The 15,000-nt window shown below is 44.4% G+C and overlaps 1 protein-coding gene across 23 annotated transcripts in view; it reads left to right on the top strand.

The window, feature by feature from the left end:
- LOC147012859 (disks large homolog 1-like) overlaps positions 1–15,000 on the top strand; it is a 295,559-nt gene that overhangs the window by 258,107 nt on the left and 22,452 nt on the right. For 20 of the 23 annotated variants that reach the window (XR_015051089.1, XR_015051087.1, XM_085854172.1 and 17 more), the window contains 3 exons: positions 4,930–4,971; positions 5,171–5,224; positions 5,554–5,655. Coding sequence is in view for 20 of the 23 variants with exons in the window: in XM_085854172.1 (XP_085710298.1) it covers positions 4,930–4,971; positions 5,171–5,224; positions 5,554–5,655 (198 nt within the window). In the remaining 3 variants the exon portion in view is untranslated. Of the gene's footprint in view, positions 1–4,929; positions 4,972–5,170; positions 5,225–5,553; positions 5,656–15,000 lie in introns of those variants that run through there. The other 3 variants (XM_085854156.1, XM_085854173.1, XR_015051088.1) reach the window with 2 other exon arrangements.

The following is a 15,000-nucleotide window of genomic DNA, read 5'->3' as shown; positions in this document are numbered from 1 at the left end:
TCAGGTGATCATGAAGCAGCAGCTGCATTTCCTGGCGAGTTAAAGGTACTTGTAGAAGAGAAGGGTTCCCTGCCGCAGCAGGTTTTCAATGCTGATGAGACTGGGCTCTTCTGGAAGAAGATTCTCAAAAGATGAAAAAAAGGCTCCTGGCTTCAAGGCTGTGAAAGACAGGTTAACCCTTCTATTGTGTAGCAATGTGGCAGACTATCCGTGCAAGCCAATGCTTGTTTATTGATGGTAAATGTTACTGATTTTATCTTATTTTACTCAATTGTTCTTATTTTTCAATTAAGTGTGTGTGTGTGTGTGTGTGTGTGTGTGTGTGTGTGTGCGTGTGTGTGTGTGTGAGTGTGTGTGTGTGTGTGTGTGTGTGTGTGTGTGTGTGTGTGTGTGTGTGTGTGTGTGTGTGTGTGTGTGTATATATATGTGTGTCTATGTATCTATATAAATATACATACAGTGTGTCCGAAAAAATATACAACTTTTCATCTGCAAAGAGGATGGTCATAACATTTATTTTAAAAAAAGATATATGGCTGGATAGAAAGCTGAAAGGTTGAAGTTTATTGTACCAATGTCAAAATTGCCACCAAAATTTAAATTTTGGGATAGAATCGTCGTTTTCTTTTATACCACATGTTCGACGTAGGCTCCATGTTGTCCGATCACTGCCTGCAAATGGGTTTTCATGTTCTCCATCACTTTGGGAAACGTTTCCTGAGGAATGGTCTGGATTTCTCGGTGGATGTTTTCCTTCAGCTGATCAAGAGTCTGAGACTAGGGTTTCCATAGATCCTGTCCTTGAGATACCCCCACAATAAGAAGTTTGGAGGAGTAAGGTCAGGGGAATACGGTGGCCACTCAACGTCTTCGTAGAGGGAGATAAAGCGGCCCTCAAAATTTTGGTTGAGAAAACGCCTTGTTTCCCTGGCTGTATGGGGCGGTGCCCCATCCTGCTGGAACCACTGGGTTCTCATCTGGATCGGGTTGTTTCTCCTACGGGCCTGAGTACGTAGCTCAGGCAGATAGAATTCCTGAATCATTTCACGATAGTTCCTCTGGTTTACCGTGCAAGTGCATCCCTGGTCATCTTCAAAGAAGTATGGACCAATTATCCCATACCAACCAACCGCCACCCACATGATGACTTTGAGAACAGATCGAGGCACCAATTCAGTTGATGCATTACCAGGATTTTCAGTTCCCCAGTACTGAAAGTTTTGCTTGTTTACCTCCCCGGACAAGTGAGCATGGCATTCGTCCGTCATGTGAAGTTTTTTCAGGAAGTCTGCATCTTCTTCCAACTTTCCTGAGAACCAATTTGTAAAGTCTAGTCGTTTGTGTTTCTGTTGATCAGTAAGCACCATTTCTGTTTGAATTTCGTATGGAAAGGCATGAATGTCTTGGTGAAGGATCCTCTGAACGGTGCTCTTATGAATGTTTGTCTCGGCAGATAGTCGTCGAATCGATTTTTTTGGACTCTGAACGACCGCCTGTCTCACCATTTCCACATTTTCTTCACTACAACCTGTCCTCTTCCGACCACTGTGACCCTTGTGAAGGTCACAGATGGTTCCCACATTGGTAAACTTTGCGATAGTGCACTTTATTGTCCGAAAGTTTGGTGCATGGCGCAAGTGGATACTGAAATGTCTCGAGTAAAGACGTTGCACCTGTATGACACTTTTCGTCTGGTGCCAAAGTTCAACAATTTTCGTCCGTTGTTGTACGGTCAGTCTTGGCATTTTGCTGGTGCTTGCTTGGCATCCAAATAAACTTCAGGGTCAGTGCAACAAGAAATGAATATATATATATATATATATATATATATATATATATATATATATATATATATATATATATACATACACATATATATACACATATATATACACACATATACACATTCAAATTCAACGAAAGAAGCACACTAACGATGACACTACGATGATGTCATGCGCATAAATTACACCAACACATCACCTCCAAACTAGGAAGCATCCGAATGGTCCTCAAGCCTTGTAGACTGAGATTAAAGCCGATGGTCATAAATAAACGAAAGCAGAGATGTCGATCTCGATTTCACCCTTTTTGTGGGCTCATCAGGACAACATACTGCTCGTCATTTATTTGTGACCATATTCGGCTCATTAATATAACATGATCGAAGACCTCACACTCGACATAAGGCCCACCCAATTTATAACGACTTAAAGAAGAAGCAAGGGTGATAAGGTGATGAATCAGGGGGTGATGAAGAAAAAGCTCGAGACAGCAGTGGATTTAAGCAATCAGTGGGTGGTTTGAACATTTTGAAAAACGTTTAAATCTAAAAAATCTGAAGATTATGGGCAAATCAGCATCAGGTAATCATGAAGCAGTAGCTGCATTTCCTGGCGAGTTAAAGGTACTTGTAGAAGAGAAGGGCTCCCTGCCGCAGCAGGTTTTCAATGCTGATGAGACTGGGCTCTTCTGGAAGAAGATTCTCAAAAGATGAAAAAAAGGCTCCTGGCTTCAAGGCTGTGAAAGACAGGTTAACCCTTCTATTGTGCAGCAATGTGGCAGACTATCCGTGCAAGCCAATGCTTGTTTATTGATGGTAAATGTTACTGATTTTATCTTATTTTACTCAATTGTTCTTATTTTTCAATTAAGTGTGTGTGTGTGTGTGTGTGTGTGTGTGTGTGTGTGTGTGTGTGTGTGTGTGTGTGTGTGTGTGTGTGTGTGTGTGTGTGTGTGTGTATAAATATACATATATATATATATATATATATATATATATATATATATATATATAAATACACACACACACACATGCACACACGCACACACTAGTTCTCCGACCTTGACAAACGCCATGATGATACCGTCACGACGATGTCATGACTGAAAACCTAGAAGGACCTCTGGCAATGCAAAGATGTCATGGTCAAAATGCTGTTGCCAAGCAGATGAAAAGCAAAGCTACTGACTAGTTTTGCCCTTTTTGGGGCTCGTTTGGGCAACACATCGCTGTTCCCTCCACTTAGTGACTTTTAAGCCTTACAATGTTATCCTGGTTAATGATATGTCTGTCTGTGTGTGATATTGCAACTTGGCGAGTGGGATATTTTGCAGGGTAATTGTCATGACTGCTGTGGTTGCCTGAATGAAACATTACCTTTGATTAGGTGTGCTGCTTACCTTAGATGACGTTAGATAAGGTTTGCTCTTTACATTCGATGTTACTTCAGAGCAAAGCTTTAAAAATCCAAATTCCCAGCCTGATAATAAAGTATCATATGCTTGGCTTTACATCACCTCGTTTCTGCATGTTTAACATCCCCTCAAGTGTGGTTTTGTTTCATGATAAATAGCCTAGTTGGCTCTCTGTCAGGTATTGTCCATCCAAGTCAAATTGGTCTTGCTGAGTTTCTTGATTTAACATAAATTTGTGAAATTCCCCCATTATTCTTGGATTTGACCACTCGTTGCTTTGTGTCTGATTCCTGCATCTCCATTTTTTCTTTTTTTTACTTTTATCAAATTTAAATATCTACTTTCTTCCGACTTATGTGCAACTATCAATCATTCAATCAATCAAAAATAGCAGGGGCTGCCCAGGGATAAGGGGGGAGGTGGATGGGGGAGATACCCCGTGCTTTCCCGGCTGGGTGAGCTTTTCCTGGCGGTAGTTTTGGGACGTGTTGGACATTGGAAAGCTATGGAGTTGTTGATCTCATTTTGGTTACCTTTTGCCTGCAGGCCAGCAGCAGCACTGCCTCACCCCATGTCCCAATACTCACTTTATAGCTGGTGGCCTCAATACGGACACCAAGGCCAATGTGGAGTCGCTTTATACCTTGTCCAGATTCGGAAGTACCTACATCCAAAATTTGGGGGCTCGAAGTGCTACGGTTCAGCCTTGAAAGAATAACATAAAACGCCCAAACAGACACACAAACAAACACATAAACACCTGAAAATACAGTATATGTCGACTGTTAATCACATATCTGCCTTTGGATCTCTTTTTTTTCTTAGTTAAGTTGCTTTTGATGCATTTGTGGACAAGTCCTGATTATGATTTTTTTTTTTTCTTCTTTTGCATGGTGAGGATGGGAGGAGGGTCCTTAGTTTCACTCTTCTTCCGAACACACCTCACATGGAAAATTACCTGTTGTAATTGTCGTAGTTTTATTTAGTGTCCATTTAAAATTTTCCGCATCCTTTTGAATAGATTAGATTATCATGATCACACTGATGTTGGTCTCTATCTGCCAGCTTGTGTTCTCCACAACTTCACGCCTCTGAAACCAAATCACCTCCAGAATCCAACACAATGGCTTTATTGATTTTGCTGGATGTGTGCCGGCGACACAGGGTGGGGCCGTTTGCCTACGACGTGTGGTACACATATTGATTTGGGACACAAGAAACACAAATTAATATGTAAAAACCTCTTCCTGGAGGAATGTGAGATGGATTGGCATTTTGAGCAGGAGGGGGCTCCGATGGAAAAATTATCCGAGTTAAAACTTCGCACACATGATTATTGACAGGTGTGGTGACCCAGTATCGATGCAATTGGTGCTGCACTGCAACTGTATTCGTGTAACCAAGCACCTGGAGTGAACTAAATTTGTTTTTGGTAAAGTAAAATGAACCTCCATATTCATACTGAATGTCCAACATTTCCTCGATGAGTCTTTAGAAAGGATAAACTTTTTGAGTGTGATGGGTGCATGGGGGGAAACTAAGATATTTGACAGAGAGCCAATTAGGCTAAAACTCTTCAATTTGCTATTTTTGACGTGCACAAGCTTTGAGTGTTACGTTTTATGGGCAATGCCATTATTTCCTTTTCCCCTCATTATTGTTTTTTTGGTTTGTAAACTCCATGCCAAGTTTGTGTTGTGCTTTAGTTCTGATCACAACTTGTGTTCACAGCACATGTCACGTCCAATGCCAGCGACAGTGAAAGTAGCATGCGTAAGTTTGCACACGTTTGCTTTATTTTCTTTTTCTTTTATTCTCTCACCTGGCTCCCCTATCCTCCCCTTTGTTTCCATGTGACATTTTCCATCATGCATGAACCACCACCTCCCCCCCACCCCCCGCCACCCCCTCATGACTTGGTTTTAATCTTACATGTGGTTTCCTCCAAACCTTCTCCCCTTCTCTACCCCAGTTGGTGCACAAGATGAGTACATTTTGTCATATGAACTTGTGATTCAACAAGAACGTGAGTTTTGATAATCATATTGATGCTAACCCTCAGCCGTAAGGGTAATTGAGTGTTAATTGTGTGGTTGTTGGCTGGTTTAGTGATGATTCAGTAATTGAGAGTGTGATCTTGTGCGGCTTTTCTGAGGAAGGACTTTGCATGACGGAGGGGAGGATATGCAGTCGATGGCTTCCTTTGGAGGCCAATATGAGATATACTGTATGTGGCTGGTGCTTGCCTTGTGCACAAAAGATGAGAAACATATTTGCCTTATTGTCTGTTTCTTTTCAATTTACAGAAGTACTTAAATCATATCTCCTTCCTCTTCTTCCATGTCATTCTTATAGTGCGATATACGAGGCCAGTTATCATCCTGGGTCCAATGAAGGACAGGATCAACGACGACCTCATCTCTGAGTTTCCAGACAAGTTCGGTTCATGCGTCCCTCGTAAGTGCTCTTTCAAGGCATGGTTTGTTCAAGACTCGTGGGAAACCATGTGTGATTCAGTGACAGCTGGCGTTTGCCAACGGAAGAGCTGCCGACTGCTGTGATCCATAAACGACCTTATATCATCAATGCATCCCAGCAGTTGGCAGCTCCATCAATTATGCATGTGTGTGTGTGTGTGTGTGTGTGTGTGTGTGTGTGTGTGTGTGTGTGTGTGTGTGTGTGTGTGTGTATGTATGTATATATATATATACATACATACACAGACCCGGACTCAGGCAAAGTTTCGCTGGCTTCGCAGCCAGCTTTATCAGGCCACTGCCTGCCCCTGCTGCACCGCCTGCCCCTGCTACACCGTCGCCACCGCCTGCCCCCGCCACACCATCGCCACTGCCTGTCCCCACTGCACCGTCGCCACCACCTGCCCCTGCTGCACTGTCACCACTGCCTGCCCCCGCTGCACCGTCTCCACCACCTGCCCCCGCTGCACTGCCGCCGCCTGCACCGTCACCGCCGCAGCATGCCCCCCGCTGCACCGTTGGTTGCCACCTGCCCCCCGCTGCACCGTCGCCACCGCCTGCCCCCACTGCCCCGTCGCCGCCACCTGCCCCCGCTGCACCGTCGCCGCCACCTGCCCCCGCTGCACCGTCGCCGCCGCCTGCCCCCGCTACACCGCCGCTGCCTGGCCCCTCCGCCTGCCCCCGCTGCACCATCACTGCCACATGCTCCCGCTGCACCGTCATCGCCGCCGCCCCTGCCCACTGCACCGTCGCCGCCTGCCCCCGCTACACCGTCGCCACCGCCTGCCCCCGCTGCACCGTCGCCGCCGCCTTCCACCGTCGCCGCCGCCTGCCCCCGCTGCACCTTCGCCGCCAGAGCCTGCCCCCGCTGCACCTTCGCCGCCACCTGCCCCCGCTGCACCATCACCGCCACGCTTTCTCCCACTGCACCGTCGTCGCCACGCTTTCTCCCGCTGCACCGCCGCCGCCTGCCCCCGCTGCACCGTCGCCGCCACCTGCCCCCGCTGCGCCGTCGCCGCCCCCACTGCACCGTCCCCGCCGCCTGCCCCCGCTGCAGCGTCACCACAAATTTCTCACATTCTGCTATTTCCTGCAAATTTTCTGTCCGTTTGTCAACTTAGTAATAGCTATCTTCAAGTGAGCTATTTCCTCACACTTCCTGCAACAGTAAGAATCCTCTGCTTCCCCTGTTTGGTGAAATGGCCCACATTGAGCATCTATCATATTTTATGAACTCCTCTTCCTTTCTCCTTCGGTTTCTATTTATACCCTTTTTTTATCCCCATACTCCCAAGGCCCCAACTGACTTAGGCCTAAGTCACATTTGCTCTCTGGCGAGGATACGGCGGCCGTACGCCCTCTGAACTAACAGAAACGTGCGGCGGCCGCAGAGTTTCTGCAGTGGCCTCAGGGTGGCCCTACGCCGTTTGGCAATCTTTTACAGGCCGTAAGGTCACCGTGGAATTATAACGCGGAGTTATAACTTTTTTCATTTATACGTTCGCCGTAGCAATTCGACAATCCGAAACAAAAAAACTGGTAAACATAAAAAAATTAACCCACTCGTTACCGTCCGTCTGGCCGCACGTTCGCCTTAGGGCCCCCCCTGCAGTCGCCTTACGGGCACCTTGCCTCTGCCTTGAAAATTCTATGGCCACCGCAGGAACGACCTAAGGTCACCGTGCGACATCAAATCAAAGACCGTACGGCACCCCCACGTTTTCGGTCTCCACAATTTATAAATATGCCATGCGGCTACCCGAAAAATAAAAACATATGTGACTGCTACATTATGTGACCGTGGAAATACTGCGGCCGCCGTATAATTGCTAGTGGCCGTAGATTTTGGAGACCCCACGGCCGCCGTGGCAAATGTGACTTAGGCCTTAACGCTAAACTTGACACGATGCCTCCCCCTGCTTCTTTTAATAAATACACACAAAACCAGCTAAAACTATGATGAACACAACTACAGCTTTATAAATAGTTCCACAGCCCCCGACACAAATCACGATAACAAAATACGCAAAACAACACACACAAAAAACCACTTTTTTGTTCTGTTCGAGCTTTCACAGCCTCTTGCGAATAACAGGAAGTGACTTCCTCACAGTTGTTGTTGTTATTGGGAATTTATTTGTTACATTATATTTGCTGGGTGGTGAAGGAGTAGATACACCTTGCTTTAATTTTTTGAGGGCAGCGGGAAAAAGGACTAAGCTGACAGTCCAGAAGCAACAACTCAAACAAGGAAGCGAGAACGAGGCAGACAGAGGAGGGCATGACTATCACAGGTAGGCCTGACTGAGATTGAGAGATGAACCAAACGATTCAACACAACAGGACACGATTCGGGATAGAAAAGTTGACGTAAAACACGAATAACAAAACGGAAACAAAAATGAAATGGCAAAAAATCGTAAATAGTCCGGGAAACATAGCTTTAGAAGAACTGATAGGAGAGCTCGCCACCCAGCCGTCCACGTGTGCCGACCCCCAAACCAGAAGTATCCTGTGATCAACTCGTTCTGCATTCGTGCAGATTTCCTCATTTTCAAAATGTCTTTGTCATTTTGGAAATTTGCTTTGAAAACTGACAACTAGAAGGGCACTCGGTAGAGCGCATACCTCCGTCAGGCTGAAGAGTGCACGTTTTGTACCCCACTGATAGGCTGAATCTGTATCCGGGCCTGAACCAAAATCGAATCTGCTTGTTCTTGTCACCTTCCTAACTTATTCCCCTTGTTTTGTCATAACCCGTCCACAACTTTTCGAAATATCTTGCTACTTATTGCTTTTGACCCCATCTCTCAATGGTGAAGAATCAGTTGAAAAAATTGAAAATTCTCCAATCCAGATCTTCACCAAAATTGAATCAATTCTTCCTCGTCACACACCCAACCTGTCCACCAAATATCATCTGAATCCACCCAAAACTTTTTGAGATATCTTCCACAATAACAAACATACAGGGGTGAAAATATTGTCACGTCAACGGCTCAACCGACGTTGAGTTCGTTGCTGCAGAAGGTTAAAATCCCGCGATGTCCCGAACAGTTTTAACTCGGGTGGAGACATTCTGCATGATGGCAGACGATGCGCACACGGTTGTGAGGAGAGACGAGAACCTTAAAGCTTTTGTTGAAACCAACGGGTTTATTTTCTGTAACTAAAGAGAAAGAACCATTGGATGATGATCGTGAGGAGACCATGGCAGCTTGGGATGGGAAAGAAAGAAATGCAATTAATAAATAATTATATACAGTGTGAATAAAATAAATCTAAAGAAACTCAGGCTCCTTACTCTGGATGCAATCACAGATGGGAAAGGGACAAAATTGGGGTCTCAGCTCTGGTGGGGGTGGGGGGGAGGATGGCTGTGGGGCAGCCAGGAGCAGGTGAAGAGGAGGATGATGGGCAAAACATTGGGCAGGCAGCAGAAAAAACAAGCATAGAATAGGGTGAAGGCAGGCAAACAGGACGATCCTCTCAGAGCTCTTCTTCACACTCTTTTCCTCCCTTGAGTTCGCTCTCTCAGCCCTCGTTCTCCTTCACAGTTTTTTTCAGCTTCATGTTCTCCTTTACTTCAGAACTCAACAGTTCTCTCAGACACGTTCTCCATAGAACAAAGAAACTCTCTCTATCATGTTTGCCTCAGAACTCTCATCCTCCGTCCTTGTCAGCTCCTCCCTCTTCTTTTTACTCAGAACTCAACAGTCCTCCTCTCACACACCCAACCGCCCGATTAGCTCCTCCCTCTTATTTCTGGGCAACGCTCCACCCCTCTGAGGCGATCCATAGCTCCGTCCCTCAGGAGGCGACAAAACACTCCTCCCCTCGCTCTAGAGGTGATTCAAGCTCCACCCTCTCTTCCTCGCTTCCCAAGTGTTTCGGCGCTCCCAGTATTGGTTTACATTGGGGTTTATACACACAATTTTCTTAACCATAATCCCTAACTAATTATTTCCATGAACTGCCCCCTATATGGTGCACATTCAAACAAGACGATCCTTTAGCTGACGTGTCCCAACTTATTACATCGAAATTGGCTAACTACTCATAGATGCACCATGCTACTCTATACATTCCTATCTGCTCTAATGGAATATCTAACCCCCCCCCCCCCACCTCACAAACATAACAATATTCTGGTGGACGGAGGAAATGAGTTATAAATTATGATTTTTGTCCTTTTTCTTAAACATTATTGTTCCATTTATTTGTGAAACTTTCCCGGTGTAAAGATACTGGCCTGGATGGCGTTAACGCACGTTTCCAAAAAACTGCTCTGCTGCTCTGGAACAAATTATTTGTTTTTTTCACCCAATCATTTGCCCTCGGTCATTTTCCATCTGTTTGGAAGTCAGTCAATAATCACTGCATTTCATGAACATGGTGCCAAAACCAATCCTCTTCACCAAAGACCTTATCAACCCACTTCCAATCACTGGCAAGATCATGGAATCCATCATTGCAGTCAAAATCAAATCCTTGCTTTTCTTCTAATGGCCTGATCTCAGACCATCAGTTTTGATTCAGACAAAGTCACTCCACCTTGGACATGCTGCTCAAACTCTCCCAACAATGGATTGAGGCCCTCAATGCTAGACATGAGATCAGGGCCATCTCTCTGGATATCTCGAGCTTTCCATGCAGTCTGGCATCCTGCCGGACTCTCCAAACTCCATGCATGACTTGCTGACTGCCTCCACTCTCATCGCCAGTGTGTGGCACTCAACGGAATCCTTTAATCTCCTCTCCCTGTCAAGGTTGGAGTGCCCCAGGAAATGTTCTGGGTCCAGTCCTTTTCCTTATCTTCATCAACGATCTGTCTGACTTTGGAAAATCCTCTTTGTCTATTTGCTGATCCCTCTCCCTCTCCCTCTCTCTCCGAAAGGACCCTACCTCAAGCCCTCCCATCTATTCACAGTTTTCTTGGAAGACATTTAGTCAGTCAAACTCTTGGGCCTCAATGTCAGCCATGATCTCTTTCTAAGTTGTTCTTTCTCATGATCTTTCTAAGCAAACCACAGTTCTAAGTTGGTCTCCAAAGATGGTAGTAGCTGACTGGGCATCCTCTGTTGTGCACTGTTTATTTGACACACCTGAACTCCTATCCACAAACAAGGCCTTCGTCTGCAATTTGATGGCGTACTGCTCTCCCCTCTGCTCTGGCTCCCCTGCCTCACATCTTGCTCAGCTTGACACCGTGAAAACCAAGGTCTTCAATATCATTGGAATCTCTTGCGATGAAACTGACTGAGTCTCTAGGCCTATCACTTCGCCATCACCTACAGTTCGGTGGTCTCTCTGTCTTGTCTCACCTCCTTTCTGGTATTGCACACTCTGCTCTCTCTGTGCTCTGGCCTCCCGAGGTTTCTGCAGCGCAAGTTAGTTACTTTTTTTTCCCCTGCCTGTGGAACCACCTTCCTCATTCTCTTCAATCTCATCTTTCTTTCCATGACTTTGGACAGCGATTCACAACCATCTCAGATCATCCGCCATGTCCAACCATAATCTTTTCTATCCCCGTTAACCCTCTCCAAGCTGATCTCTAACCAAGTTTCCTGTTGTTTTTTTTCTTCTTAAGATTTTGCTGCTGTATCCAGATTGTGTCCTCCCTGAGCCCTCATTCTTCCCCACATCCCTTATTTCACCAAGCCTCCCTCTATTTTCTCCCTCAACCCTGCTGTTTGTACTCCCCCTTCCCCAGGTCCAACTCTCCCCACTCTGTCACTAACTTTCTCATATTCCTTTTGTTCTGTTGCATCCCAATCCATTGCATAATCGTAATACTCCTCCATGAGCCTCGACATTGTGTTAAAAAAAAAAACTTGAGCAAAATGAAACATGAGGGTTATGACCACACGGATTGACGCCATTCATCATCTTCGAGTAATTATGCCTCCTTTGCGCAGCAATGGAAATGTGTGATTGCAGAATTAGTAACGTGTGATTACAGCATTAGTAACTGTGATTGCAGCATTTATACCGTGCGATTGCAGCATTCCTAACGTGTTGTTGCAGCATTAGTAATGTGTGACTGCAATTATTACTTTAAATGTAGAATCAGTGTTAATGCTGTGAGGCGGTGTCCGCACATTGTCAACATACCTGAGGTTGTGTGCTTAGGTAACTTGCCAATCGATGCCCGACTGAATGTGTGTGGCTTTTCCTTTCTGAAGTGATTTTTGTCCGTGGTGGTACAATTAGCTACAGATCCCTCATTGTTGTGTGGTTTATTTATTCCTTCCGTGTGCTGATAAAACGATACGATAATGCCCTCGAGCAGGTGCTGATTTGCGTCATTGTTTCTCTTCTGAGAAGTCGTGGTTGTTTTGTTATTTGATTTGTTTTTCAACAGACATTTTAGAAGTTAAATTAACTGTCTGAATGCATGGTCCCAATATGTTGAGACAGAAAAAAAAATTCCATTCTGTTCATTATTTTATTATTATTTGCGGTTTTATTTTCTTTCACGATACAATATTAGAATTTTTTCTTTTGAGTGATGTTTGATTTTACTCTGAACGGCCGAAGACTTCCACATCAAAAACTGCTTCGCCATTTTCCCTCAAGTTTTTGCATACTTGCTCAGGGTACCCATGGGCAGGTCATGGGCACAAAAACTTTGGTGAGAAAAAAAAGAAAAAACCCCCCAAGAATTGGGAGATGATTGCAAGTTAGGGTGTATACAAAACTTTGTTTGGTACTTTAAAAAAATCAACTATCTCTTTTTTTTCCTCCAGTCTCATTTACTCTGGATTCTGACTGACTTTCTGCTTGTATCCCTGGTTAGTTTCAGCTGTTTCTGCCCCCTTTTCATGGCTGTGGTTGATCTGAATAGCGATCGCCTGACCTGTGATAGTCTCTTTTCCCTTTCAACCAGTCTTTTAAGCTCTTCGTGGATGCTTACTCTTTCGATGTGCTTCTTGTCTCTCCTCGGCGAATGAGAATTGCGATCAACATGTCTGTGTGTTTGTGTTTGTCGACAGAATAACTCGATATCATGAGCATCTTGAATCACCAAGATGGGCAGAGAGCTTTATATTGCACACCTAGCAATAATTATCCAATACTTGTGCACCGGCATATAACCCTGGCATGAGGAAATATAGTTGTGTACTAATTTCATTTTTTTTTTTTTTGTGAGCTAAAAGTTGAATTTGTCTGTGACATTCACCATCTGAAGCACTGTGCAAAATTTGGCGATCTTAGCTGCCCTCGTTGTCCAGTTATTCTGCCGACAAACAAAAGCACGCAAAAGGGATCGTCGCAATGCTCACGCACTCGACCTATGGCCGTGGCTTGATTAACTAGAGTTCATAGAACACCATACCCCACACAGTCTTGAGAAAAAGGACATGGGAACGGTCTTTTCAACTCTTGTTTGCATTTCTGAGCACAACTTGTCGTATCTTTGTTTGTGAACTTTGAATAACAAGTGTTATGGAAAAAATAAAAGCAGTAAATACCACAAAAGAACACAGTATTTCCTGACTCCTCTGTGCGTTTGTGTGCTTGGAGTGACATTCTGAACAATTTTCCAATCTCAGCCAAAATACCGCTAAACTGCAGGTTCGTGTTTCAATTCATATTCTGATTTGTGTTCTCCATTGTTTCAAATATTCGATTAAATTGAAAATAAGTTGTTCCTCGATCTTAGAGTGACATCTGCAGACAGACAGACAAAGTGAACCAATTGCTTAACCCCACTTTTCGCTTCACGCATGGTAATTATTGCATACACAGGCTACACGAACCTTCTGTTCACCACATCCTGTACGTGGCCCAGGACAGGCCAAACTGCGATTGGCCCAATTTGAAATCACATGCAGGAACATGGGAACTCCCACAACGGCTTGCTCTTCACCCAGCAGGCCGATGGTCGGTATACTAAATGTCCCCACACCAGTAATTTGCTGACAATCACTTTTAATCACAGAAGCCATGAAAATATTGCACAAAACACGGCAAATATCACTACATCACTTGCAGGTGTTTTGTACTTCCTTATCCGTGTGTATCACCTGTTACATTTGTGTGATTCTCGCTTCTGCAGTTACCACAATTACCCCAAAACGTTTCTTCTTTTGCACCAAATCCATTAATTATTTTCGATTTTCAAAGTGAAGCACACTTATGTACATGTTGATAAAACAAGCAAATGGCATTGTCCTCATTACACACTAAACTTTCCTTGATTGGCTCATTTTGCTTTTCCCATTCGATCACATTGCTCCTTCTTAATTATGTTCGCTCTGACATCTCATTTTCGAAATCCATTTACCATCTTCATTTATCTGTCATCTCCTCACTTAATTGTTGTAAAGGTTCAGTGATGTCCCCAAGTGCCTTGTGCTGCGTGTGGTATATTCACGAGCTCTTTCCTGAGCCTGAAGCTGAATCTCGCCTCGGGGTGGCATTGCTAATTTGATGCCGTTATTGCACCATTTTTGAAGCATGTTACAATGATAGGTTGATGCCGGTTAGTCCGGCTGCCCTTGCTGGTAGTGCACGTCGATCGTTGACACATCAGCAGCACATTTTGGGGTTTTATCTCATGAGAAGTTTTTATTTTAATCAACCAATGATAAGGGGTCTTGCTCATGCAGATGTAGGTCGAGCCGTTGAGGATTTGTCGGGCTTTTACGGATTAATTGATGATAGTGATGTGACCTAGCTGGTAAGTCCTTTGTTATTCACCGGGGTTTCCTGTCCGTGCTGTAGTTTGTCATCATCAGCGAAACAAATGAGACTCGGGTATCACAGAATTAATAAATTCAGTTGAATTGATGGAAATGATGAAAGAGGACATCGTGATTGAAATTACAAAGAAAAAGAGGACACGAACACACCATGTTTCATTCGTTTCTTGGCTTTGCCTATTTCAAATTTTAAAAACGCGATGTACATGCATGAAGCAATATCATACATACGGCTTGTGTGCATTTAAAATACATCTTGGTTATATACCTGGGATCATTCCAATTGCACTGGGCCATGAACTAACACACTTCTCAGTTAGTGCCCTGGTGTGCTCGGTGAGTGCCTTGTGGATATGCAGCGAGTGCCTTCATTGTGTGTGGAGAGGGTATGTCAAGTAAGAATGCCCTGTATGTAATCACTTGTTGGGATATCAGAACTTCTCGAAATTCCATGTGTAGTGCCAAGTATTGAGCTGCTTGTTGTTTTTTGTTTTGTACTTGTCTTTTGCTCCAAAATGCGTGTCCAATTGTATAAATATATTCAGCCTAAATTGGCATTAATTAGGAAACGATATGCTCTTCATGCAGGAACTTGGACCAGAACGGCTCGTTTTCTT

Source organism: Eptatretus burgeri, chromosome 14 (assembly GCF_056783735.1).
Source record: "Eptatretus burgeri isolate ZD-2024b chromosome 14, Ebu_testis_v1, whole genome shotgun sequence".
NCBI classification, from domain to species: domain Eukaryota; kingdom Metazoa; phylum Chordata; class Myxini; order Myxiniformes; family Myxinidae; genus Eptatretus; species Eptatretus burgeri.
The sequence above is the reverse complement of the archived record's forward strand: the minus strand, read 5'-3'. Positions and strand labels throughout refer to the sequence as shown.